The following is a 26,863-nucleotide window of genomic DNA, read 5'->3' on the forward strand; positions in this document are numbered from 1 at the left end:
GATTACAGCGGGTGTAGGTACACACAAGTCCCACTCATGTTTTTCATGACCGTGCGCGCGCGCCAACGGTAGCCGCACAAATCACAGCACACCTGATCGATACCCCATTGAAGCGGTGGGGTCAGAGTAAATGTTGGCACTGCTTTGGCTTGTTTTCCTGTTCGGAGATGAATCAGAGCTCCCGTTACCTGCCTGCCGTGCCAATATCGATTTGATTCTGTGAGCCCACGGTACCGTATCAAAAGCAAACGTATATATATTAAAAAAAAAAAAAGTTGGATTCAGAGCTGATGAAAGAAAATTTATCATAATGGTACAAGTCTGCTGTCAGTGTGAATACATTTGTTGCAGACGTAACTATGATATAATTTGCGAGGCTTCATCTAGCTCCTGTGTGTTGAGGATTATTGTGTCAGCTAGAGTGAATTTTGATGACCTTTTAAGCATGTGGTTTCATTTTAGTGTACCCACAAAACTATGTAATATGTGTTTGTTTGTTTGTTTCAGGATGGGAGGGTTCAGTTTAACTGCATTTACAATAGGCAAAAAGTCTACTAGCAGTACAAATAAAATTAATTTACAAGCAAACACGTGAAATGTTTAAATGTTAGAAATAAATAAAACCAAGGCCATTGTGACAGCCGAATCTGCTGTTTATCAAGATTGGGCTCATTTCATGAAACTGATTCAAATGGCACAAAAAACACACACAAACACACACACTCTTATATTTTCCAAACAAATACATGGTTCACATTGGGGCAGCTGCTCTTGAATTGCATTTCATCTGTGATTTTTTTTATTTTTTATTTATTTCAATACAGAGGAACAAAAATATCTCCTCTCTCTTTTTCTCTCTCTCACACACAAACACACTCTCACTCGCACTCATGCATGTTTGGCCCTGCTCTGTTTTATATTCCAAGAGCTTGTCATTCCCTGTGTATTAGTGCCGGTTCTCCCTTGGGCTGTATTCCGGGTAACATAAAAATTGAAAAGCGCTGGCATTTTTTAATCCATTGTTGAATTACCTTTCACAGTATTCTGTTAGATTTGATTAAGATGGTTACATAATGTGTTTTTACATTGGCGTCAGTTTTATAACCAAATAACACTTGTAACCAAATCCACCTAAAATCTATTTTGGAAGCTTCAGGGAAATCCTATTGCAATTATCTTCCGGACCGTGATCCAAATCCTCGCAATCCTCTGTTTTGTGTGTGTGTGTGTGTGCGTGCGTATGTATGTATGTGTGTGCGTGCGTATGTATGTATGTGTGTGTGTGCGCCTGTGTATATCTGTGTGTATGTATGTATATCTGTGTGTGCGTGTGTATATATGTGTGTGTGTGTGGTGGGGAGGCAGGAATCAAAGGGTGAGAAGGTTAGGTTTCTGGTCATCTCAGGATTGCACCAGAGGATTTTTTGGCCCGGAATGAAACGATGCTCCTTTATCCAGTTACGCGTTGTCTAATTCTTATCACCGGGGCGAGACGAGAATTAGTCCTAATCAGATGACGGTGGACGGTGCCAAGTGACGCTCTAATTAGCGGAACAGACCCGTCTGTGTTTGCACCTTTTGGCTGAACCCCCATTTCAAACCTATACACGATCGCACCAATTCTAACACGATATAGGAGTTAATTAAAAAAAAAAAAGAATTGCGTGGTTAAGGTTAGCAACACTATCCTGCCTTGCCAGATGGGACTTATGGGTAAATTGGTTCTGCGGGGTCCGGGTCAGCCCCATTAAAGAAAAATCCACCTCGGGAGTGGATTTCTGAAACAAACGGTCGTGGACAGAAAACTGGCGGAGGCTGCTTGCGTGTTCTTACCTCAAGTTTCGCAGGTAAACAACCACAGGTTACCACAGCCTGTTCTTGCCGGCCCAAAAACATGACCCCAGCTTTGTTCTTTATTTTTTCCCCACTTCAACTGGAAGTCCAGCTGTGTAGCTGACTTTTTTCAGTTCCTACCCAATTACACTGTAACATTTGTACGTGGGCACTTGAAATTTATATTTTGGCTCTGAACGGGGAAACTTCTAGAATATGGGGTAGAAAAACATATGAGTAATGACAGCCAAAAAATATGGATACAGGAGTCTGAGCACGATTTGGTAGAGGTGAACCCGGCCGAGATATCCGGAGATAGACGGTCTTCGGGGTTTTTTTTTTTTCGGTCTTCTCCTGTGCTTTTTTTTTGTGTGTGTGTGATGTTTTATTTAGTGATCTGTCCAGCACTCGCTCCACGAAGACCAAGACCAACACGATGATTTATTGAACGACAGGCCTTCTGCGGACGCTCAATCCCGGCGAAAATAATAAGGCACCACGTCGTCGGACGGGTTCAAAAGAGCAAGAGTCAGAACAAAGGGAAAACGGATTGGGGGGGGGGGCGGGGGGGGTCAGAGAAAGGGACTGAGTTTAGGAGATGAAGGTGTGGAAGTGTAGAATAGAGAGTAGTGGAAGTTGGAGTTGAAGTTGTGTTGGGTTTGTCTTTGTTTTTTAACTTTCTGCACAGTTCATGGGGACTGCTGGTTTTCCAGGGATGTTGACACGAAGTGCTCGGTGGTCCAAAAAAAAAAAATGTGTTTGTTTTCGGACTTTGCGTTGGACCCGTTCCAATTCGTGATCCATCTCCTTGTGACCGGCTTCTTTTGGCCACCGGTCTGAAGTGACTGGATAATGAAAACCTCGATATCTCGATAAGGCATTCATGTGACTCCTGTTTGGTATCGCCGAACACAGTGCTGTTGGTAAAAAGGAAAGCACACAAGGAGAAGAGCCTTATGAGAGCGTTTGTGACAGGTCCCAATCACCTGTCAATCAAATACATTTTGATTGACAGGTGTGGGGTGGGCGGGGGGGGGGGGGTTCAGAAATTTAATACAGTTGTTTCAAAAGGACAGGGTCTCGTCCCAAATGTAAATTACAACTGGAGCATAATATACTTATTTTTGTTGCGCTGTTGACAAAGGCAATGAATGAAGAAATGAAGAGTGAATGAAGAGAATGAAGAGTTTATTTACATACTTACCTGTTAATTTTTTTTTTTTTTTACGGCGGGAATGACTGGGGTGGGAGTACAGGGGAATTCTCGTTGGTGATTTGAAAGTGAAAACTGTTCCTTGAAAAGAAACGTTCCAGAAGGTGGTGCACGTCTTAGCCTGCAGAGGGCGATGTTTTTGTGGCATTACACTACTCTCAGGGGGGGAACGCATACCAGAGTTTCAGTTGATGTTGAGCTAGCTAGTTGAATTTGGTGAGCTCTTTCACTGACATTTTGCACAGTAAGGTTCAAAATTCAGGACATAAATGCTGTCATTTGCAAGAAAAAAGAAAGAAAAAAAAAGAAGTTGTTCACCTTAGGGGTTGTCTGCATTAGTATGAACAGCGACCCATCTTATTGGGTTACATTACCATAAATCAATACCACAGCTTGCTAGTCGACATTTTTATATATTTTTTTTTTCAATTCCCTCAGAGTTTTTGAGCTGTGACCCGTTTTTTAAACGTAAACTTGGGTACAACTCGCTGAGTCAGACATTCTCAGAGAGCCTCTTGAAAATAATTAACATTATCGATTTCCCTAAAAAATATATATATAAACTATATTTCCATAGATTTGTCAGAGTTGCAGAGAGGCTCGCATTGTTCTGTGCAGTTGTAAAATGAGTAATGCCGCATCAGATTCTTCTTAAAAACTGCTTATGAGTGGTAAACAGAGGTAAATAAGTCATGGTCAAACACATATTCTCTTCCCTTGCGTTTTTGGGAGAGTGATAATGTGTCGATGTTACTCGAAGGTACTCACAAACGTAACTGTACATTTTCCTGTATTGTCGCAGTGTGTCTCTCTCTCTGCCATCTCAAACGTGTTCATTTACTCTAACTAAGGGGTCTTACAGTTATTCTCAAGGGTCCCCCACCCCCTCTCACCTTCTCAAAACTGGGGTGAGAAAGAGGGAGAAAGAGAGAGAGAGAAATTGGATGTAAGGAGACAGCTGTTTCATTCCTGTTGAGAGAAAGTGGGAGGCTAATTTGTGATAAGGTAATTTTATTATAAACCGCAGAGAAGGAGAACAGGACATGAGGTCAGTGATGCGTGTTAGTGATAATCGTTTGACTGAGTATGTGTATCAGAGAGATTATGATACGTAGTATCTGTGTGTGTGTGTGTGTGTCCAAGGTAAGAAGACATGTATTTTTAATGAGTGCAGATAAGTGTTTATTCAGTGTGCGTGCGTGTGTGTGTGTGTGTGTTTTTCTCCACACATGTGCTCACTTTCACATTGAAAGTGTTTATGCGATGATTGCAAGCAGTCTCCAAACCCCCAGCCCCCCAACCCTCCCCGGTCAGCTCGATTGCTTTGGCAGGGCTGCCCTGGCCCCTCCGTGAAATGGCTATTGAATTATGACGGCATTCTGCCATTCACACGCCCGTGACTCACGCCTGTGCCGCCTCTTCCGTGCCATTTGGTTAATGAGAGAGAGAGATGCGCAGGAGAAGAGGCGAGCGAGGGAAGAAAAGAGGAGAGGAGGTGGAGGTGGCGGTTGGTGGCGGTTGGCTGACAATAATTGTAGCTATGGGCCCCTGTTTTGATAGATGATGCGAGTTTGAAATTTCTGCCAGCACTCTCTCCTCTTTCCCTCTGTCTGAAAGAGAGCGAGAAAGAGAGAGAGAGAGAGAGAGAGATAGAGAGAGAGAGAGAGAGAGAAAAGGAATAATTGTATTTTTTTGGAAGGAGAGACTCACTGCCAGGGCTGAGCATGCCCAGTTTCTATGTCTGCTGTAACCCAGATGATAAAGCACGTTCCCTCGGATTTCAATATTAATGCCCTCTGTTGTTTTTCTGGGGGTGTTTTTTGGAGAACTTTCCAGCCAAAATCAGCGTAACTAAAGCCCCCTTTTTCCTGACCTCTGTCAGGTATTTCAACATAAGCTTTATAAATCGAGTTCATAAGATCTGTCGACAAAATCTCAACCACAGTTTCTGTCAGGGATGTTGTCCTAAGCTTTATCTTAGTCTCCAGTTAATTGGAGTTTTATGAGCATCAGCAGGATGGATCGTTTTGGGCTTTTGGCGGAGATTGTAGCGCAGTGATGCTAAGAGATGAGCACACGCATACCTGATGGGTAAGCGCACAGTCTCACTCCATGAAAAATCGTAATTACATTGAGTCACTTCCTGGACAAAGGCAGCTCAACATGTGAGTGCGTGTGTACGTGTGTGTGAGGGGGAGAGAGAGAGAGAGAGAGAAAACGTGCTTATGCATAGCTTAAATGCAAGCAGTTGTGACATCTCTAGCCATTAGCATGCAAGAGACAGTGAGTGTTTTGCTCTCTGCTGTTCTGAAGACTCCCAGACTTCCTCTTCCTCTTCTCTCTCACAGGTGACTGCCGTACCTGAAACTGTGCCTGGTTCCTCTCTCTCACAGGTAACTGCCGTACCTAAGAGTGTGTCTGTGTCTTCTCTCTCACAGGTAACTGCCGTACCTAAGAGTGTGTCTGTGTCTTTTCTCTCACAGGTGACTGCCATACCTGAGAGTGTGTCTGTGTCTTCTCTCTCACAGGTGAATGCATTACCTGAGAGTGTGCCTGGGTCCTCTCTTTCACAGGTAACTGCCGTACCTTAGAGTGTGTCTGTGTCTTCTCTCTCACAGGTGAATGCCGTACCTGAGAGTGTGTCTGTGTCTTCTCTCTCACAGGTGACTGCCATACCTGAGAGTGTGTCTGTGTCTTCTCTCTCACAGGTGACTGCCGTACCTGAGAGTGTGCCTGTGTCTTCTCTCTCACAGGTGACTGCTGTACCTGAGAGTGTGCCTGTGTCTTCTCTCTCACAGGTGACTGCCGTACCTGAGAGTGTGTCTGTGTCTTCTCTCTCACAGGTGACTGCCGTACCTGAGAGTGTGCCTGTGTCTTCTCTCTCACAGGTGAATGCCGTACCTGAGAGTGTGTCTGTGTCTTCTCTCTCACAGGTGACTGCCATACCTGAGAGTGTGCCTGTGTCCTCTCTCTCACAGGTGACTGCTGTACCTGAGAGTGTGTCTGTGTCTTCTCTCTCACAGGTGAATGCCATACCTGAGAGTGTGCCTGTGTCTTCTCTCTCACAGGTGACTGCCGTACCTGAGAGTGTGTCTGTGTCTTCTCTCTCACAGGTGAATGCCGTACCTGAGAGTGTGCCTGTGTCTTCTCTCTCACAGGTGACTGCCATACCTGAGAGTGTGTCTGTGTCTTCTCTCTCGCAGGTGACTGCCATACCTGAGAGTGTGTCTGTGTCTTCTCTCTCACAGGTGAATGCCGTACCTGAAAGTGCGTCTGTGTCTTCTCTCTCACAGGTAACTGCCGTACCTGAGAGTGTGTCTGTGTCTTTTCTCTCACAGGTGACTGCCATACCTGAGAGTGTGCCTGTGTCCTCTCTCTCACAGGTGACTCCCCTACCTGAAGCTGTGCCCGTGTGACTCATGGAGGTATCCAGAGGAGAATGCCCTGAAGAGACAGTCTCTCTACAGGCCTCACCACCTGGCCGGCCCACTGTAAGAACCTTCCATTGGACCTGTTTCACCACCCCCCCCCCCCTCCCCCATCTGAATACATACTAATAATAAATACATGTTACTCTCGTAACATTAACAAATACAAACCACAAAAAAAAAAAAAATCTGAAAATTCCCTTTGATGATGTTTGTAGTGATACTGGATGGTCTAAGTGTCAGTCAAACTTTAGCCTTGCCTAAGGCTTAGATTGTAGTTTCAAATGCAACTCTATCATTCCCCATACTGCAGTCTCACTCTGTCATACCGGCTCCTCTCTGAAGAGGAATGTGTTCTTATGTATCTCTTAACTCAGACCAGCTGCTCGCCATTACTCTTCACATTCTTCTTTGTGCTGTCAGGTATTTGAACCTTTCTTCCCCAGAGCCAGAAAATTTCTGCTCCTCTGTCCACCTGCGATTCAGCGTCCTATGACAGGACTGAAGTCGCCGGATTGATGGACCTGTTCTGTCGCGGACAGCTCCGGTGCACTCGCTTTTTTTTTTTTTTTTGCTTTCATTTTTATTTCCATTACCCTCCTGATTCTGCCCTGCCCCCCCCCCCTTCTATTTGGAACGTCATTCTAGAATGGACAGGGTTCCAACTGCACTCCTGTTCCTTAGCAACCGTGGAAAAGAAAAATCTTAATGCAACTGAAAGTTTTTTTTTTTTTGGAAGATGTTTTAAGAATTAGGAGAATAAGAGATTTCATTTAGGAGTCTGTAACAGGTTTTTTTTTTTTTTTGGTCAAAAAAATTCGTTAAAGTTAATCAAAGATTTGGAGAAAACGTACAAACGCAAAGCTTGTGAAAAAGTTTCAAAGTCAGAATTTCTGATTTCGAAACACCTTTTGAAGCTTTTCAGTAGGGGGTGCATGTCTAGAATTTTATCTAGCGGGAGAAGAAAACTCTGATTGAAATAATATATTCAGGAGCACCAGCCTTTCAGTACGACAAAACTCTGACTTTCCCTTTTTTTGTCTCCAAAATGATTGTTTTATACGCTTAAATATATCATATTGTGATTTACATTAATATTGATTACAGGAACACTTTGCTGATGAAATTAATTCAAAACCAGGGACTAGTGTTGAAGACAACAAAAACTCTTTCTGCATAGATAAAGCATGCGCACCCATGCCTGTGTTTCACCTTCTGTCTCAGTCTGTTACTTAAAATGAGGGGGAGGTGGGTGGCGAAGGGGGGGGGGGGGGGGGGGGGGGGGGGGGGGGCGGGGGGGTGTTAAAACCAGCAGGGAATGGAAGACTGGTTATACAAGACTGCAAAGAGACAAACATTAGTATGCCAAGTTACAAAAAGTTTTTTTTTTTTTTATATCCTCCCTCTACTTTATGCATAGAAGATTTTTTTTTTTTTTTTGCCAAACAAAATGAAAGAAAGAAAGAAAAAAAAACCTACTATATGAGTCCATTTGGAAGCAGAGCAAGATCCCAGTGTCTTTAAACCACATCACCTCACATGTCCTCTTACCTTGGTTCAAACGGTTTCTGGACAGAGGTGGAATTGAACCAGCGATTGGATTATCTAGTAATTCGTAGCGATTGAATTACCCAGTCATTCATGTGCTGCTTGGATCAGTGCTCTTACATCACCCCCCCCCCCCCCCCCCCCCCGAAATTTTTAAGAAGGCAGGCCCGTTTCCAGAATGTTCTGAAGTCAAATGACTTTCTTTTTTTTTTTTTAGCCTGTCACGACGTTAGAACAGTCTTTTTCTTACTGTGTTTTTTCTCAGCACATCGAACTTTTTTTTTTTCCAAATGTTTTTTCTACTGATTTTCTCAGCCAAACAGCTACGTAGGGTCGCGTGGGGGGTGCTGGAGCCTATCCCAGCATTCATTGGGCGAAAGGCGGGGGAAACACACTGGACAGGTCGCCAGTCCATCGCAGGGCAGACACACAGACAGACACACACACACACACACACACACATTCATACCCTGGGGCAATTTTAGTGTCTCCAATTCGCTCCAACCTGCATGTCTTTGGACTGTGGGAGAGAAAAACCGGAGGAAACCCACGCAGACCCGGGGGGAGGAGGGGCGCGGGGAGAACATGCAAACTCCACACAGACACAGGGCCCGAGACGCTCTTGCTGTGAGGCGGCAGCGCTACCCGCTGCGCCACCGTGCCGCTCCTCGCCCAACAGCTTTAGATTTTAGAAATACATTACCAGTCGTTTGGTCAGGCGTCCCCTCTGTTTTCAGTCTTTGCATTTTTTTACATTTGCAGTTGGGTTTTTTTTTTTTTTTCTCTTCCTTAACTAAGAAGCTTCCCAAAATAAGCCACTCATCTACTAGAAATCACATGATGAATTTCAGTTAAAATGAAAACAAACAAACAAGCAAAAAAAAAAAAAAACCCCCACAAGAGCATAATTCATCATCTTTGGCCATTTGGACGCGGCATGATGTCAGATGCATGTTTCGTTTGACCACAGGCCCAGGGAGAAGAGAGAGACAGAGAGAGAGAGAGAGCAGCTTTGAGCTTCAGAAGCGTGGTCGATTGTCTCTTGCAGGAAGGATATTAAAAGGAATTAACTTGGGTGCTATTTCTCTCAGTCCATTATCTAATCATTATTTAAAAATTGATTACTATGAATGATATTACCACAGAGATTAGCTTTTTTTTTTTTCTTTTTTTTTTTCTTCTGATGTTGTAAAAGTGTCCGTCTCAGAAAACATTAATAAAACAGAAATCAATCTTCCAGTCTCCAGTCTTGAGTCTTATCTGTCTCTGCAGTGTAACAGCCTAATGGCTGTTATTTTGAATTGAAGCCATCACGGTTGTATTGTGCGGGGCATAATTCATTGCTCATGCGTCTTGTGACTCAAGTCCTGTCATCAGCAAATTCATTATGCCATGCACAGTAATGTATTAGTTATCTAACTGCAGTCTTCACTCATGAATGTATTCGTGATTTTTTTTTTTTGTTTTTTTTTTTACTTTCCCGGCGGAGTTCTCTCTCCGCCCTGGCATGCGTTCACGCGCATCTCTTCGCTCGTCCGCTCTGAGAGCTGATGAACTAAAGGGAAGGTAATAGATGCTGAATTGCAGGTGGGAGCAGAGAGAGAGAGGCGAGTCTTATAAAATGTGATCTCTTTGTCACATCTGCTCTAGAGTTTTAACGACGCAGGCGATACCGCCAGTGACATTTCTGTCACTTCCACTGGCAGGTTCCACTTTTTCTTTTTATTTCGCGTGAACTCTGAATGTGTGTGTGAAGTTCACCTCATCGGCTCTACAAATATATCTCTTTATCTGTCTATCTATCTATCTATCTATCTATCTATCTATGTCTCTGCCTGTCTACCTATTTATCTATCTATCTATGTCTCTGCCTGTCTATCTATCTATCTATGTCTCTGCCTGTCTATCTGTCTATCTATCTATCTATCTATCTATCTATCTATCTATCTATCTATCTATCTGTCTATCTATCTATGTCTCTGCCTGTCTATCTATTTATGTATCTCTGTCTCTATCTATCTATTTATCTGTCTATGTGTCTGTCTGTCTGTCTATGTTTCTGCCTGTCTATCTATCTCTCTATGTCTCTGCCTGTCTATCTGTTTATCTATCTCTCTATGTCTCTGCCTGTCTATCTGTCTATCTATGTCTCTGCCTGTCTAGCTATCTGTCTATCTATCTATCTATCTGTCTATCTATGTCTCTGCCTGTCTATCTATTTATCTATCTATCTATGTCTCTGCCTGTCTATCTATTTATCTGTCTATGTCTCTGTCTGTCTATGTCTCTGTCTGTCTGTCTGTCTATGTCTCTGTCTCTGTCTATCTATCTGTCTATTTATCTATCTCTCTGTCTGTCTATCTATTTATCTATGTCTCTATCTATCTATCTATGTCTCTGCCTGTCTATCTATCTATCTATCTATCTATCTATCTATCTATCTATCTATCTATGTCTCTGCCTGTCTATCTATTTATCTCTGTCTCTATCTATCTATTTATCTGTCTATGTCTCTGCCTGTCTATCTATTTATCTATCTATCTCTGTCTATATCTATTTATCTGTCTATGTCTCTGTCTGTCTGTCTATGTCTCTGCCTGTCTATCTATCTATCTATCTATCTATCTATGTCTCTGCCTGTCTATTTATTTATCTATCTATCTATGTCTCTGCCTGTCTATCTATCTATCTATCTATGTCTCTGCCTGTCTAGCTATCTGTCTATCTATCTATCTATCTATCTATCTATCTATCTATCTATCTATCTATGTCTCTGCCTGTCTATCTATTTATCTATCTATCTATGTCTCTGCCTGTCTATCTATTTATCTGTATATCTATCTATCTATCTATCTATCTATCTATCTATCTATGTCTCTGCCTGTCTATCTATTTATCTATCTATCTATGTCTCTGCCTGTCTATATATTTATCTATCTCTGTCTCTATCTATCTATTTATCTGTCTATGTCTCTGTCTGTCTGTCTACATCTGTGCCTGTCTATCTATCTATCTATGTCTCTGCCTGTCTATCTATTTATCTATCTCTCTATGTCTCTGCCTGTCTATCTATCTATCTATCTATCTATGTCTCTGCCTGTCTATCTATCTATCTATCTATCTATCTATCTATCTATCTATCTATCTATCTATCTATCTATCTATCTATGTCTCTGCCTGTCTATCTATTTATCTATCTATCTCTGTCTCTATCTATTTATCTGTCTATGTCTCTGTCTGCCTGTCTATGTCTCTGTCTGTCTGTCTATCTATCTATGTCTCTGTCTGTCATATATATGCTATAAAATTATGTAAACAATGCATGTGCGTATTAACTGAATGTATTTTGATTTTTCTCGTTGACATTGTGCATTGCTTGCCTACGTAGGGTGAACTGTGCATGCTTATGAACCAGTTTTTTTTTATGTTCACAGTGGTCCTGGGGGGTGAAGATCAGGAAGAAGCTGAAAGCTGTGTCGCCTTTCCTGGGCAAATTCAGGCCGTTGGTGGGGCAGTGCTGTCATCAGTGCACCCCAGAGAGCCTGGTGAGGATGGATGGATAGATGGACTGATGGATTCTCAGTTTCTGTCTGACAGAAGAACTCATTCTGGAGATGAATCAGTAATCGATCCCTAACCCAGCAGAGCAGAGTTTAAACACAAGGCAGTGCTTTCCTCAGTCGAGACACAACAAAGATTGAGAGTCAAGAAAAGAAAAAGAAAAAAAAAATAGACCAGAGGGATAATGATGAATGAGTTTTGTCCGACCACAAGATGACAATATTTTCAGAAAACTCTGGATGACTAAGCTCATTTCCAGGAGCCTGTGTCCCTCTGGGTCCATTATACAGAGTTGCAGTATCTACAGTTAATGGATTAGTAATCAGGTGGTAATTGGTTCAAGTCCCACATGGAGCTAACATCTGCTAAGGCCTAAAGCAAAGCTTTTAACCTCAATAAGTTGAGCTCGAGCAAGAAAATAAATTCGATTTAAGTTGGATTGGCGGAGCTCTCTGTATTTAGAGATTTCCGTTCCAAATCCACGGGTTTTTCTCTCTCTCTCTCTCTCTCTTCAACTCGAAAAATCAGATGAATCGAATAGATTCAGAAAAAAAAAAACCGAACTCGGTTAAACTTTTTTAAAGCTGCTTTGCCTATTCTTCCTTTTTCACACACACAAAAAAAAATGACTCCCGTCTCCCTTTAGGGTTGGAAGCTCTTACATCATCCATCCCTTGGTTTCCAGAATGTTCTGCATGTGAAAGAGACGCACACCAGGTAAGTCTAGCTTCCTCTTTCAGTCCCCTTGACAGCGACAGCTCTCGTCAACGCGGAAAAAAAGCGTTGAGACGAGTTTTTTTTTTTTTTTTTTTTCTTCTCGGATGAGAGATGTCCCTCTGCCTCTCGTTGCCTCTACAGGGAGAGACTGTGTGAGGTTGGAAAATGCCATCTTTCCCATTAAAGGTTGTTACGTGAAGCAAAAGAAGGACTGTCTCGAACCTCCGCTGAGCCTGTCTCTCAAGCACTCAATGAGCTGGCCATTATTCTGCGGTTTTCTGGCTTCCTGGAAAGCTCTTCATCAAGGCAAATTAATGGAAGTGAAATGGGAGACAAAACGTTTTTTTTTTTTTTTTTTGGGTCTCCGCGAACGTCCAATTCTCTCAGTCTCAAAAAGGCTTCAAAAAGAGCTTCAAAGGCATGTATTGGAATTTCTGTCGAGGCTTTTGACGTCTCAGTCAGGAAGAATCCAAATCAAGCCTATGTGCTCGCATTTGAGGGTCTCATTAAGGTTTCACGCTCGACGTACAACAGGAATGTGATTGGTTTTTTAGCCCCGGCTGATTGGCTCATGATTGCTTTCCTCCGATATCTGATTCTACGTTTAATGAGACAACATCGGTTCAGGCGTGGTTCTTTTGGACTTGACAATTACACGAACAAGAACGCCCCCCCCCACCCCCCCCCCCCCCCCCCCCCCCCCCCCCAACCATAAGTTTCATCCTCAACATCAACAAAGAAAGTTGCTTTCAGATTTAAAAAAAAAAAAGAAATAAATAAAAAATAGTTTAAGGTGTTATATTGTGAAAAGATGGCCTTCGCCTGTTGAAGTAAATTTCACATGTACGTAAACTCTGTCACAAAGAAAAGTATCCGTGGTAGCGCAGAAAATCAGAAAAATACAAGGATGACTGCTGGACATTCACAAACTTTTCCAGATATTTTCATCTTTTTCAAAATGATGGCTTTTTTAAAAAAAGGTTACCAAAAGAAAAAAAAACAACTATATTGGAGACAATGAAGAAAAACAAGCGTCTGGATAACGACAGATGGAAGAGGGACTTTGATGGAAAATGGGTGTTGAACGATAAACGACAGCGAAACGACCGAAAATGAAGCTTTTTGGCTGGCTCCATTACTTTGGGTTCAAGTTTGGGAACCAGGACACTTACAGTTACGGTCACTCTGTGTTATGTCAGTGGTTCCTCTCTTTAAAGGCCCGTTTTGCATTGGCTGCTGCGGGGCCGGTTCGTAAGATTAGTTGAGTTACGAGCTCAAATGGGTACCGAAAAGACCTGGCCTTTTGGCCATAAAAAAAAAACAAAAAAAAAACCCTGATTCCATCTGGCAGGAAGATGAGACTTGGCTCTAAAATGGATCTTCCATTGTGAGGCAGCGCATCTTAAGTGTGCCTCAAGTTACTGTCGTCCATAAACAGTTCTCTCGTTGTCCAGATTCGAACCTGATAGAACGTTTTTGTTTGGAGTAAAAGAGCACAGATGGCAGAGAGAGACTCAAAGTTTGACAAGATCTTAAAACATTATTTTTTGTGAAAGTATAAGTATAATTTGAGAATAAAATTCCCTGCGTATTTGAGAAGGAGACTGTAGCTCAATACATGTACTGCTTATTGTACTAGGGTTTTTTCTTCCCCTGTATTAATGGGGTGTGTGTGTGTGTGTGTGTGTGTGTGTGTGTGTGTCTCAGGTATCGTGGCTGGCTGGTCAGAAGAATGTGTTGCATTCTCTTTGTGGGCAGCTGTAAAGTCTACTCCAGCCCTGCTGAGGACAGACTCATCAGGGTGTACAGCACTGACAGGTTGAGCTACACACTCAGGAACAGCCTTTTAAACAGGACCACTGCACAATCTCTCTTTTAAAAAAACACACACACACACACTGACTCCCACAACTCATACATGATTCTGTCTGTATTATCAGAGTGTCAAACACCAGCTCCCAATACTCTATTTCCTGTCTTTTCCTATCTTTTTATTTCTTCTCCTCTTCTGCTTTTCTCCCCTGTTACTTTTTTCTCCTTTTACTTTTCTCTCTTCACTTTTCTGTCCACACACACCCACCCACTCTCTCTCCCTCTCCCTCTCCCCCCTCTCTCTCTCCCTCTCCCTCTCTCTCTCTCTCTCTCTCTCTCTCTCTCTCTCGCCGTAGGCTTTAATTTAATTTGAGCCCTGACCTTTGAATAACCTTTACAGCCTAAAACACCATTGGTGTGTTTTGGACTCCAGGGCCATAAACAACTCTGTTTTGTTGATGCGTTATGCGTGTGCTTTGGGGGAGCGTGTGTGTGTGTGCGCATACATGCATGCGCGCGCGTGTGTGTGTGTGTGTGTTTGCGTCTGGGCTCACAGTGCTTCTCTTTGTTCTGGTTGCCGGCTGCTGTCCTATGACTGCTGTATCAGCTCTGCTGTGTTTACCCAGGGTGAAGCAGGCTCTGACAGCAGCACACGGCCCGGGCCAGGACAGCGCCACAGCGGGGCCCGTCACCACAGGGCCTTCCAGAAGAATCCTGCGCCTCGTTCATACAGGCATCTCCCCCACTTTGCTCCGGTCCGACTGGCTCTTCATAGCCGTCCGATTTCTCTTTCTCTCTCTCTCTCTCTCTCTCTCTCTATTCTCACTCCCTCCCTCTCTCTCACTCTCTGTCTGTGTCTCACTCTCTCTCTCTCACTCTGTCTGTGTCTCTCTCACTCTCTGTCTCTCTGTCTGTGTCTCACTCTCTCTCTCCTTCCCTCTCTCTATTCTCACTCCCCCTCTCTTTCTCTCTCTCTCTCTTCAAAGTAAAACAGTGTTAAATCTATGGGCCAATGAAATGTTTGCTTCAGTCATGTGAGGTGGTTGCAGAAAAGGAATCATCCAATTCTCACTAAGCAGAAAACCAAATGCTTGGGGGGGGGGGGAAAAAAAAAAATCAACTTTTTTTTATGCCTACATAAAATGATCTCCCTCGCACTAAACATAATAAATGGAACTGATTGTGTGTTTCTGAAGTCTGAAAATTGATGGTGACCTCAAAGCAGTAGGCAAATTCCAGAAGTAGGTACAACAACGTCTGCTGGGCATGTTACTTTCTGTAGACACAGGGAGCCTCTAGAGCCTCAACCCCTTTATCAGGGCAATTCGCATAATTTCTTTGACTCATTTGACAAAACCCCATGCTGTTTATGAAAATAAAGTGTTTTTATGTCATTCTGATGAGGAATAACGTGTAACTAACAACAACAACAACAACAAAAAAAACTTCACGGAGGCCAATCCACTGATTTCATTACCATCGTGTTTCCTCTCCTTCCAGTTTTGATTTTTTTTTTTTTTTTTTAATCGTGTTTGACATATGCCATGGCAGTTTTGAATCAAAGAGAAATAAATAAATAAATTTTGAAACAGTAGAGTCTTAAATGGGACCATGAAAAGTACATCTTTCTGAAAAGGGAAACGGTGACGCGGATTTCATTTGAGCAGTCATCATCCGTCCAGCTATGACCGATACATCTCTCATCTTATGAATACGCAGCTTAATCAAGGTTCTGTACACACCCTCACGTCAGAGAAATCCGCTTTGTGCCTGATGTTTTTTCCCCTCTTTCCTTTTTTTTTCTTCTGTTCAATACTTGGTTAAGTTTTCAGTTTAGTCTCATGGCCTTAACTTTTCATCACAGTAAAAACGGTTCTTTTTTTCTTTCTTTCTTTTTTCCTTTTTTTTTTTGGACTGCATTTGTGGATCTGGTACAGTCAAGTGACCCTGAGTCTTGCCTTCTCCCTCTCTCTTTCTCTCTTTCTCCCTCTCTCTTTCTCTCTCTCTCTCTCTCTCAGGCTGGCCGGCTGGTTTTTGCTGAAGCTTTTAAATGTCGTCTTCTGTAGCGTGCAGGTCAACCTCAACCAACTGGCCGCACTTCACAGAGCCACACAGCTGGTAACAGTCACACACACACGCGCTCCCCTTCTGCAATCTCGTCCCCCATCTATTCTTCCCGTAACCTCACACTCTCCTCCTCCTCCTCCTCCTCCTCCTCCTTTGCCTCCCATCCTCTCTTCCTCCCCAGGGGACCGTTTAGAGCGCACGTGTCACTTATGTTACGATTGAGTCAACATGTATTTCGCTCAATTAGTCGCAAAATCGGTCGACCCTCCCCCATTCTCTCTCTCTCTCTCTCTCTCTCTCTGCTCTCTCATCGTCAACCTTTCCTTCTCCTGTCTCTCTCTCTCTTTCTCTAATGCTCTATTTAGCTCTATATAAATGCCTCTGTTTTCAGCTGGAGCTCCATTTGGACATGTTGTGCATCACAGATGAAAGTCTCTGAGGGAGAACAGTTACTTTCTTTGTCCCCCCCCCCCTCTCTCTCTCTCTCTCTCTCTCTATTTCTCTCATTTTCTCCTGTGTGTATGTGTGTATGTAATATTATCAGTGTTTGCTTTTATGTTATTGTAGAAAGGTTTTTACCTAAGATTACCCTAGAGCCTTCAGTCACATGTAACTTAACATGTGGCAGCAAATGTCCTAAGCAAAGTAAAAGAGAGACTCTTGAGAGCAGAAAAACCACAACTCTCCAGGGACCATCTGTCAGAACTCCCAGACATGCCTATAGACAAAACATGTAGACCAGCGTCGACCTTTGCTCCGTGGCAAGGAGCTTGCGAAATGGTATCGACCTTGTGATCGCAATCGGAATGGAACCGCCCCAGCAATAAGCATTATACTGACCCAGAGCCGCGACACGAGGAATATCGAACATTGAACGTAATCTCTCCCTTCTGTTCTCTCTCTCTCTCTCTCTCTCCCTCTCTCTTTTGCGGGTCTTTTTTGTTTTGTTTTTTTTTCAGTCTCGGTTGTATCGAGAGGAGTGAACTCTTTGATTCAGATTGATGCGGTTCGCGGTTTTCGTGCTCTACTTTTCTTGTCAGCCGCCGCGCAGCGCGAGTGATGCCATTCCTGCGGAACGCTGCAAAAAAACCCAAAAAACCAAAAAAAAACTGGTTCAAGTCCTACTTTTCGCCGTGAGTCGCGAGGCTGGCGAACGGTCACCGCCACTGTCAACTAGTCTTGCGCTACGGCGCTTAAATCAGGGCACGTAGCGCAGAGCTCCCCGCACGTCGTGTTAATTTGGGGTTTAACCGTCCAGTGAAGCGAAGTCTCGATCCCTGACCGCAGGCTGGCAGAGCTCCTTTGGGACCGCCACGGAAATGCCAAATAACAGAAAATAAATATGAGAGAATGAGAGAACAGAAGGAAAAATAAAAACGGAAAGCCCATAGCATTTGGACGTAGTCCACGGGAACAAATTGTTTTGCATTTCTGGAGTATTCTGGACGACGGGCTTCAAACGGCTTAGGTCCTGGTGATTTGTTTTCATAGCTGTTCCTACCTACAGCACTCGTAACCACAAGGCCCCTGCCAGAGTCGCCCAAATAACTCTCCATTTTTAGACAATGCTCGCCCTCCGCTTTACCCCATTATTTCAGCAAAAAAGGGAGAGAAACTCAATCATCTTAGGCCTCTCTGGAGTAATTTGGGGTTTCAGACCTTGTTCGAGGGCACAAAAGTGACACAACGGAGACAGACGAAGCATTTACCGCACAACTCAAGAGTGAATATAGTTCTTTTCCCCTGGCAGGCATTTGAGCCAACTGAAGAGGACAGTCACCGGGCGCCTGCAAGTCTCTCTCTCTCTCTAAGGGTGTTTGTGAAGCTTTCTCCTTTTTTTTCTTTTTTTTTTTTTTTTTCCTCTTGCCTCTCTCCTGCTGTTATCGAGTTGAGTTAGGGACTTAGAGTGAGTGAGTGTAGGTTCAGGTGGATCCTTGAGGGGTTTGTCTCTGCATTGTAAACACAATGTTTAGACTTTAAGTGTTTGAAAGTCTAGTGTTGGTGGTACAGCATGTGTCAAACAGAGGACAAAGCAGCCGTTTGTGTGTGTGTGTGTGTGTGTTTTGTTTGTTTGTTTGTTTGTTTGTCGGTGGGTGGGAGGGAGGGAGGGAGGGAGAGTCCTGTTTTGGGATGCTCATATACTGTAACTGAACTCTGTACGTGTGTGTGTGTGTGTGTGTGTTGCAGAAATCTCCACTGGTCTTTGTGTCCGTGCGTCAGAGCTGTCTGGACCAGGCTCTGATCTCTCTGGTTCTCTTCTGTCACAGCCTGCGTGTCCCTTACACGGTCTACACAGGCCAAGTCCATCGCACCTGGTTCAGGTAAAAAAAAACAACAAACACACACACACACACACACGACGGACACAAACCACACACACACACATACCCACACACACACACACCTTTGTTGGACCACGAATGCTAGACTTAGGCACACAAAGCAACAACTCCAAACTGCCATGCTCTTCTCCAGCCTTGCAGAGCCAAGGTTGATGAAGGTACTTGGCATATAATCACTTTCTTGAGTCACTGAATATGATTCATCTCCGTGTCCTTGGAACCCGTTCCTCCAATCCATTTGCAAAAACTTAACAGTTTCTTCGTACCCGGCCTGAAATAACTGAAAAAAAAAAAATCGGTGGCAGTCAACTCTGTCTTGCTCACCGATTTTCCCAGGCACCTCTCTGATGTTCTCCGTACGGTTTAAACCGCTTAGCGAACGCGGGTTCGCGAGGCCTTGGCTGTGCTGTATGGGTCAAAGGAGAACATTTGTGCTCATTAATCCCCCCAGTACTCTGATTGCTGAACGCAGCAGTTTTCCCAAGCGCCCTTCCCCGTCAATGTGTTTACTCAAACGGGTCGCCTTTCCTTACACGGACAGCTCTCTGTTTACTTTAGACTTTTAATATTTGTGTAATTCATTAAATCTGAAAGCTCATTAAGATACACTGTTTTTTTTAAAAAAAAAAAAAAAAACGCTACAGATAACCATCTGATATAAAAGCCACGCTCTGACGTGTCGCGTTCTGTTTATGTAGCACATACTGCCAGATTATATGTTGAATGTTCCGCTTTGTGCTCTGATAACTCTCTCATAACAGTATCTTTGTTCATCAGTTTCCAAAGATGGAAGTAGCGTTCTCTCTCTAGCTTGAATTTTTCTCTGTGATCGTATTTAGACGGGGGGGGTTGCCTGGAAAAGCCTGACATTGATTTTTTTTTTTTGGCCTCTCTCAGCCCGACCCACGAAGGCGCTCGGCATGAAGGGTTTGAGCTGAATGATGTTTTTTGTTTGTTTGTTTGTTTTGTTTTCGTTTATTTGTTTTTTGTTTTTGTTTTTTTGTCTCCCTTATCCGCAGGGTTCTTCTTAAGAAACTAGGCGTCCTCCTTTTCCCAGACGACGTAATCACAGAGGGAGATGCTGAGATGGACCATCTCTATTCATCACTCATGACCTCAGTGAGTGGACATCCTGTCTGTTGCTTCAGTCAACCCAGGTCACAAGTGTCCAAACCTATTTTTCTTTTTTTTTTCCTTTACTTTTCCCTATTGGGGGCCAGATGGGGGAAAAAGTAGGGAGTCAGAGATCACCGGCAACCTGTTATAATAAAAAATAAACTTATAATACAGGGTATAGGTGCATTCTGCTTGACGAAATTACCTTTTCATTTGGGGGACTACCCTAATAGGTGACTTTTAAGCAATTTGTACTGCAAGCTTTAGAAGTTTTATCTGAATAATTATATAACTTATGAATACACCTATAAGACTTTTGAAATTTTACTCACCAGTGAATGACACTGCTAACAGGGAATACTGAGGCCCTTACTTAGACTGAAGAATCGCTGTCCAATCAGGTGTAAGTGTTGTTGTAGAGATTGGGAACACGTCGCATTGGGAACACGTTCTCACTAGGCTCTTGTTTAGCGTCAGTAGAGGAAAAGTTAGCGCACGCCTGCACGCGCGCATTTGGAGCCGATGGAACCCCAGCGTTCCTCCGGATCAGCGCGCCTTGTTGGCGGACGTGGGTTTTTTTACGGACTCCTGTAGATGGAGACTGTGGAGGGTATCGTCGCTTTGTATCTCATCAAGTTCAAACTGTATGCCCAGTACTCTACCCACATCAACAGAGAAAGGGCTTGAAACCAGGTTAATGTCTTTGTGACTAAACGGAGGCAAAGTCTCGGAAGAGCTGCTTGAGCACCACGATCACTCGCGTGAACGTCGTCACGTATTTCCCCGTTTTCCCAGGAATGCTGGCATTTGGAAAACTCTCGATAAATATTTGGAAAATGGGGAAGCGTGCGGCATTGCGGTCGCTGGTTTGTCTCTCAAAAAGACTGGTCGGCGAAAAAAGGCTGGTCGGCGAGGCCGAGTGAGAAGGTCAGGTCAGCCGACAACACGGGGTCACGGAGTTCAACCAGGGTCGGATCCTTCTGTCCCAAAAATCAATCAGTCTCAAACAACAGGGAATAGAGTCGTTTCAGAACGGAGTCGTGACGAGGCCATCGCACGTCCGAGTGCTAGGTTACATCGCAGTATTCCGCACCAGTTTCAGACGGGAGCGTAATCGTCGAATTCCCCTTGTTCAGTCACTTTGGCACGGAACACTTCCCGGTGTCTAATGCAGTGCGGTTTCACGGCCTGTCGTCCACACCCGCAGTTTTGTCTGTATCGTGTGGAGACAATCCCCGTCATGGCCAGTGCTCTGTCTCCAGCAACTTCACACACCTCGTCCCTTGAGATGATTATGTTTTCGACTGCACCTGAGACAGTGTCAAAAGGTCCTCTCTTGTTGCTGGAACCGGGAGGCCCCTTAGATCCTTCATTCAGAATTTCATTGCTTCATCCAGTGGCACCACTGGTTTGCCCGAAAGTGTCGTGTAACAAGGCGTTACAAAGTGAGATGTAACCGTGTCATCTTAATTACGACTTACTGCTGAGTTTTTGACAGCCGGTTCGGTGTTCGCCGATGTTCTAACAGCTGCCACAGATCTCCTGATGAAGATGAAGTGTGTGTGTGAGTGTGTGGCGACTGAAATATTAACAACGATCCAGAAACTCATTCAGTGACCGTAAAACGGAGCGTTTCATTTGGGTCTGTTCGGTTTATCAGTTTCACAAACGAGATGCCCCCCTTTTTCTCTCTTTTTCTTTTTTTCTTTTCTTTTCTTTTCTTTTTCCCATGCAGATGTGAAACAGGATTCAGTTGGAGTTTAGACTCCAGCGCGTTAAGTGTCACTGCATCACTGGGTGATGTATACATTCAGTATGTTCTCTCAACCAATGACAATGCTCCTTTAATAAACACAGCCCTGCCCTTCAGAGGCTATTCACTCGTGCAAGTGTCAGTCACCTAAAAGGAAGAAATAGGCTGTTATAGCAGTCACGTCTCTGCCAACCGTCCAAAAAAAAAAAACCAAGAAAAGAAGGCAAGAGAGATGTTAATTAACCGAAGGAACAACACGTCGCGTGGAAGTGAACTGGATCATTTCGTTCAGTTAAAAGATTCGTTCAGAAAGAACGAATCGTTCGCGATAGGGCTCGGCTTTAAGTGGAGAATGAGTCTAAGGTTGTGGTTTGACTGGGAGGAAATGCTAATAGAGAGAGAGCTGACTGAACAGGCTGTTCTCCCACACTGATTTACTGCACACTCCTCAAGAGCTCTTACCATTGTGTCTGTGTGTGTGTGTGTGTGTGTGCGCGTGTGTGTGTGTGTGTGTGTGTGTGTGTGTGTGAGAGTAAGAGAGAGAGAGAGAGAGAGACTGAGTGTATGTGAGAGGTGCTCACTGATGTTCTGCCATCTGCCACACATCTCCTGATGAAGATGAAGTGTGTGGTGACTGAAATATTAACAATGAAATTAAAACTCAAAACCAACAGCTTGCGGACACGCACTTACTAATTAATCACAGACAAACGGATTACCAGTGAATCAGAGTCACATTAGCAGACGGAATGAAACACTGTGTGCTCAGGGTCTGTTTGGGATGAGGTTGATGGGGGGGAATTTACCTCTGTTTCATCCTGTTTGACTGAGAACCAGATGGTGAATCTACGGCTGCGTGCCGGGTTTAATCCCACCCCCCCCCCCCCCAAACCTTTCCCCTCAGATCATTTTACAGCCGCTTAACTGTGGCTCCTCTTCTCCTCCAACGTGTTCGTTACCATGTCTTACTTTTTTTACTCTCTCTCTCTCTTTAGTGTCTCTTTCTCTTTACTGTCTCTCTTTCTCTTTACTGTCTCTCTCTCTCTTTACTCTCTCTCTCTCTCTCTCTCTCTCTTTACTCTCTCTCTCTCTCTCTCTCTCTCTTTACTCTCTCTCTCTCTTTATTGTCTCTCTCTCTCTCTCTCTCTCTTTAGTGTCTCTTTCTCTTTACTGTCTCTCTTTCTCTTTACTGTCTCTCTCTCTCTCTCTCTCTACTCTCTCTCTCTCTTTAGTGTCTCTCTTTCTCTTTACTGTCTCTCTTTCTCTTTACTGTCTCTCTTTCTCTTTACTGTCTCTCTCTCTCTTTACTCTCTCTCTCTCTCTCTCTCTCTCTCTCTCTTTACTCTCTCTCTCTCTTTATTGTCTCTCTCTCTCTCTCTCTTTAGTGTCTCTTTCTCTTTACTGTCTCTCTTTCTCTTTACTGTCTCTCTCTCTCTCTCTCTACTCTCTCTCTCTCTCTTTAGTGTCTCTCTTTCTCTTTACTGTCTCTCTTTCTCTTTACTGTCGCTCTCTCTCTCTCTCTCTTTAGCATATCTCTTTCTCTTTACTCTCTCTCTCTCTCTCTCTCTCTCTCTCTCTCTCTCTCTCTTTAGTGTCTCTTTCTCTTTACTGTCTCTCTTTCTCTTTACTGTCTCTCTCTCTCTCTCTCTTTAGTGTCTCTCTTTCTCTTTACTGTCTCTCTCTCTCTCTCTCTTTAGTGTCTCTCTTTCTCTTTACTGTCTCTCTTTCTCTTTACTGTCGCTCTCTCTCTCTCTCTCTCTCTTTAGTGTCTCTCTCTCTCTTGCTGTGTGTGCTGAGAGTGAGTAGTGAAAAATCTTTTTTTTGTCTGTGTGCTTAGATGGTCTTTGAGTTTGGCTGGGTTTTTTTTTTTTCTTTTTACAATCAGTTTTATTTTTTTTATTGATGTTGTGGCAGTTCAGTAACAATTGAGTTTCTGGCCTCACTGTGTTGAAAATGTGTCCTACAGCCCTTTTCATACCTCTCTCTCTCTCTCTCTCTCTCTCGCTCTCTCTCCCCCTTTTCTGCCATCAAATGTGAGTTAGGACATACCTTTAAATCAGTCAACTCGTCAGAACCGCAGTCTTTCCTTTTCTCACCCCCTTTCTCTTTGTCTTTCCCTCTCTCTTTCTTTCTCTCGCTCTCATATAGTTGCGTAACTTTTTGAAGAGCACAGCCGTTATTGTTGTCTGCGTTCTTTATCTTACCATCGTAATTTTTCTCTCTTCACAGAGACAGAGATGTCTCTCCTCCCTCTGGTGTCATTATCAGATGCATCTCTGACTGTCTGTCACTCTCTCTCTCTCTCTCTCTCTCTTTCTCTCTCTCCCTCCCTCCCTCCCTCCCTCCCTCTCTCTCTCTCTCTCTCTCTCTCTCTCTCTCTCTCTCTCTCTCTTTCTCCCTCCTCTTCCCTCTCTTTCTCTCTCCCCCCCTCTCTTTCTCTCTCCTCTTCCCTCTCTCTCTTTCTCTCTCTTCTTCCCTCTCTCTCTCTCTCTCTCTAGTTGGTCGGAGAGCTCTTGTGTTCGGGTGAGAGTCTGAGCATTGGTATTGATGAGCACAGTGGGCACGGGAGCCAGTGGCTGGCACGTGTCAGACAGGCCCTAACAGACGGCCTGGTGCCCGACGTCAGTGTGGTACCGGTAGGCATCTCTTACGACTGCCCTCCCTACCAGTCTACAGCGCTTCAGGTACACAGCCTGTAGAGTAATGAATAAACTAATGTGTGTGTGTGTGTGTGTGTGAATGAGTTTGTAGGTATGTTTGTGCACAAGAGTTCCACAAGTGTGTGTTTTGGTGTTTGTGTGTGCGTTGGGAAAACAAAACTGAAATCGTACTAATGCGTCGTCTCTTTGCTAATAAACGGCGGTTATTATGAAGATTACAGTCACTAATTTCTCCTCTAATGGTCGAGCACCATTAGGATCTAATGAGACTGAAAGCTGGTTTCTCAGAATTGCCCATGAGTCATCTGTGTGTGTGTGTGTGTGTGTGTCTGTGTGTGTGTGTGTGTCTGTGTGCACACACTTAAATACATTCTTATGTTTGAATTGTTTGTTTATTCCTTTCTCTGACTGACTGTGTGTGTGCATGTGTGTGGATGATTTTATTTGTATTGCTCTGTGTTTTGTTGTGTGTTGTTTATCATCTTGTCCTGTGTGTGTGTGTGTTTGTGTGTTTTGTGTGTCAATGATTTTATTTGTATTGCTCTGTGTTTTGTTGCAAGTTGTTTTTATCTTCTCGTTCTCTCTGTGTGTGTGTGTGTGTGTGTGTGTGTGTGTGTGTGTGTGTGTGTCCAGGCTGGCTGGCTGGCTGCTCTGTGGTTTGTCGTTTCCCTGCTGAGGGGAGATCAGAGAGGGAGTGTTAGGATCCATTTTGCCCAGGCCTTCTCTCTGAAAGTATGACTCACACACACACAACACACGCACAAGTACACAAACACACATACACACAAAACTGCACACACACAGGTACTCAAACACACACACACACCTGCACACACACAGGTACACAAACACACACACCCACAACTATACACACACACAACACACGCACAAGTACACAAACACACGTACACACACAACTGCACACACACAGGTACTCAAACACACACAAGCACACACACACAGGTACACAAACACACACACCCACAACTACACTCAGGCACACTGACACACACACACACACACACACACATGAAAGATGGTCTGACCAGAGTCTAAATTCACACATTCTGTTTTTATTTACAAACACAAACACAAGCACCCACACACACTGTTACAGACACGCATGCACACACACACACACACACATCCTGCTGTGTCTGCTTCCTCTCTGTCTGTTTCTATCATGGCTATCTGTATTCTCTACTTCATCATTTAGTCCTCTCTCTCTCTCTCTCTCTCTGTAGGAGATGTGTGAGTCGGGTAAGTGTCGTGTGGACAGAGGGCGCCCCCTGCAGGAGCTGCTGTTGCCTGCTGTGCTTCACAACAGGTGCTAAAAGTCACTCCCCAGCCTCCTGCGATCAAACATCTTTACCTCTCCCGCCGTCTTCTCTCTTTCTTTCCTCGCCGCAGTCATCCCTTTCTTTTCCCAGCTGTCCGTGGGAGGTTTCATCTTTTCATCGCTTCCACCCCAATCTCACCCTTTAATCTCTGCGTGCTTCCGTCTGTGTTATCCCTCCATCGATTTCTTAATCCATCGGGCTGTGTTCTCGCTCTGTCCCTTTTCTTCTTTGTCCCGGTTTTCTCCTGTTTTGTTTTTTTTATTGAAGTCTGTTTGGTTGCATTAAAAAAAAAAAAAAAAAAGAAGAAGAAGAAGAGGAAACGCTGGTGGGGGTTCAGGAGTAAAGGCCGGCCGTCGCTGACTCAGCGTGTTTACAGGAAACTGCATACCTGGGGTGAACTTCTCTCCATATTTAAAATGGCAGCATCAGCACACGCTCCAAACACACACGACCGAGTAAATCCGATAACCCCCCCCCCCCCCCCCCCCCTCCCCCCAGCCCGAGTTTCTTCCCTTACAAACGAAGAATTTCGATTCTTTTCGGGTTACGATTAAGTTTGATTACGTGAGGACCCTCTGAGTTGCGTTTTTTTTAATGCTTTGCTCAGCTGAATGCTGGCGTACCGTTTGAACTGTTAAAGTACTGGTCGAAATACGAACGGTTAGACGGTGGACTTCTGAATGAGGATCTTGTCGTTAAAAAAAAAAAGCCGAATGATTCTTCATGGGGAGAAGAGTGTGTGTCTGCTTCTGGCAGATCGGTTAGATTAGTGTAAATCTGGAGTTTGAATAGTCCTCTGATCCTGTGGTGCATTTGTGGAAACTCAGCACTTTCCTTTTCTCTTTCCGTCTCTCCCAGTCTCTCCCAGTCTCTCCCAGTTTGCAGTAATGGGCTACGGGCGCCGTTGTTCCACAGACCCGGGCCATGGGGTTCCACAGCTCTAATCAGTATCATTAAAACGTGATTCAGACTGAATTTATTAAGTTTAACAGATGGGTGACACACAACTTCAAGTTGTCCACAAGTGTTTGAGGAGGGTGTGTGTGTGTGTGTTTGTGTGCACATGCATACTGGCATGAGCTCAGCTCTGATTACATTGCCCATATGTTATCCGTGTTCAAATATGATCTAGTCTAATCTAGCATATTTGCAAAATTTTGTATTTTCTAGGGACTAGGCTGGTTGAAGATGACAAACCTGAGAATTTCATTGATCTCTGCATCTGTCACCCAGATTGTTCATGTTTATCACAGAATGTTTCATTTAATTTTACTTTTTTTCTCTAGTTTTGTTTAGTTCTGATTTGGCTTTGTTCGCAGCTGGATGTATGCTCACGGTAAAGAAAACGGGGTGTGAATCTGGTTAAACGCGGTTGATTTTGGAATGCCCACGGCACAAAGCGAAACGCCGATTCTTTAATTGCGACTTGCTCTTTTCTGCAGTTCTCCTGAGACTTGTCAGTAACACACACAG

At 43.9% G+C, this 26,863-nt stretch overlaps 1 protein-coding gene across 1 annotated transcript in view; it reads left to right on the top strand.

Moving 5' to 3' along the window:
* gpat2 (glycerol-3-phosphate acyltransferase 2, mitochondrial) overlaps positions 1-26,863 on the top strand; it is a 103,261-nt gene that overhangs the window by 65,332 nt on the left and 11,066 nt on the right. Inside the window, exons 4-19 of the mRNA XM_030766068.1 lie at positions 5,530-5,619; positions 5,710-5,799; positions 5,890-5,943; positions 6,070-6,123; positions 6,205-6,294; positions 6,385-6,456; positions 11,457-11,567; positions 12,230-12,300; positions 14,008-14,118; positions 14,739-14,867; positions 16,131-16,230; positions 18,367-18,500; positions 19,541-19,640; positions 23,889-24,074; positions 24,684-24,782; positions 25,295-25,377. Coding sequence (XP_030621928.1) covers positions 5,530-5,619; positions 5,710-5,799; positions 5,890-5,943; positions 6,070-6,123; positions 6,205-6,294; positions 6,385-6,456; positions 11,457-11,567; positions 12,230-12,300; positions 14,008-14,118; positions 14,739-14,867; positions 16,131-16,230; positions 18,367-18,500; positions 19,541-19,640; positions 23,889-24,074; positions 24,684-24,782; positions 25,295-25,377 — 1,574 coding nt within the window. The remainder of the gene's footprint in view (positions 1-5,529; positions 5,620-5,709; positions 5,800-5,889; positions 5,944-6,069; positions 6,124-6,204; positions 6,295-6,384; positions 6,457-11,456; positions 11,568-12,229; positions 12,301-14,007; positions 14,119-14,738; positions 14,868-16,130; positions 16,231-18,366; positions 18,501-19,540; positions 19,641-23,888; positions 24,075-24,683; positions 24,783-25,294; positions 25,378-26,863) is intronic.

The sequence above is a fragment of the Chanos chanos genome, chromosome 1 (genome assembly GCF_902362185.1).
Source record: "Chanos chanos chromosome 1, fChaCha1.1, whole genome shotgun sequence".
Classification (NCBI taxonomy): domain Eukaryota; kingdom Metazoa; phylum Chordata; class Actinopteri; order Gonorynchiformes; family Chanidae; genus Chanos; species Chanos chanos.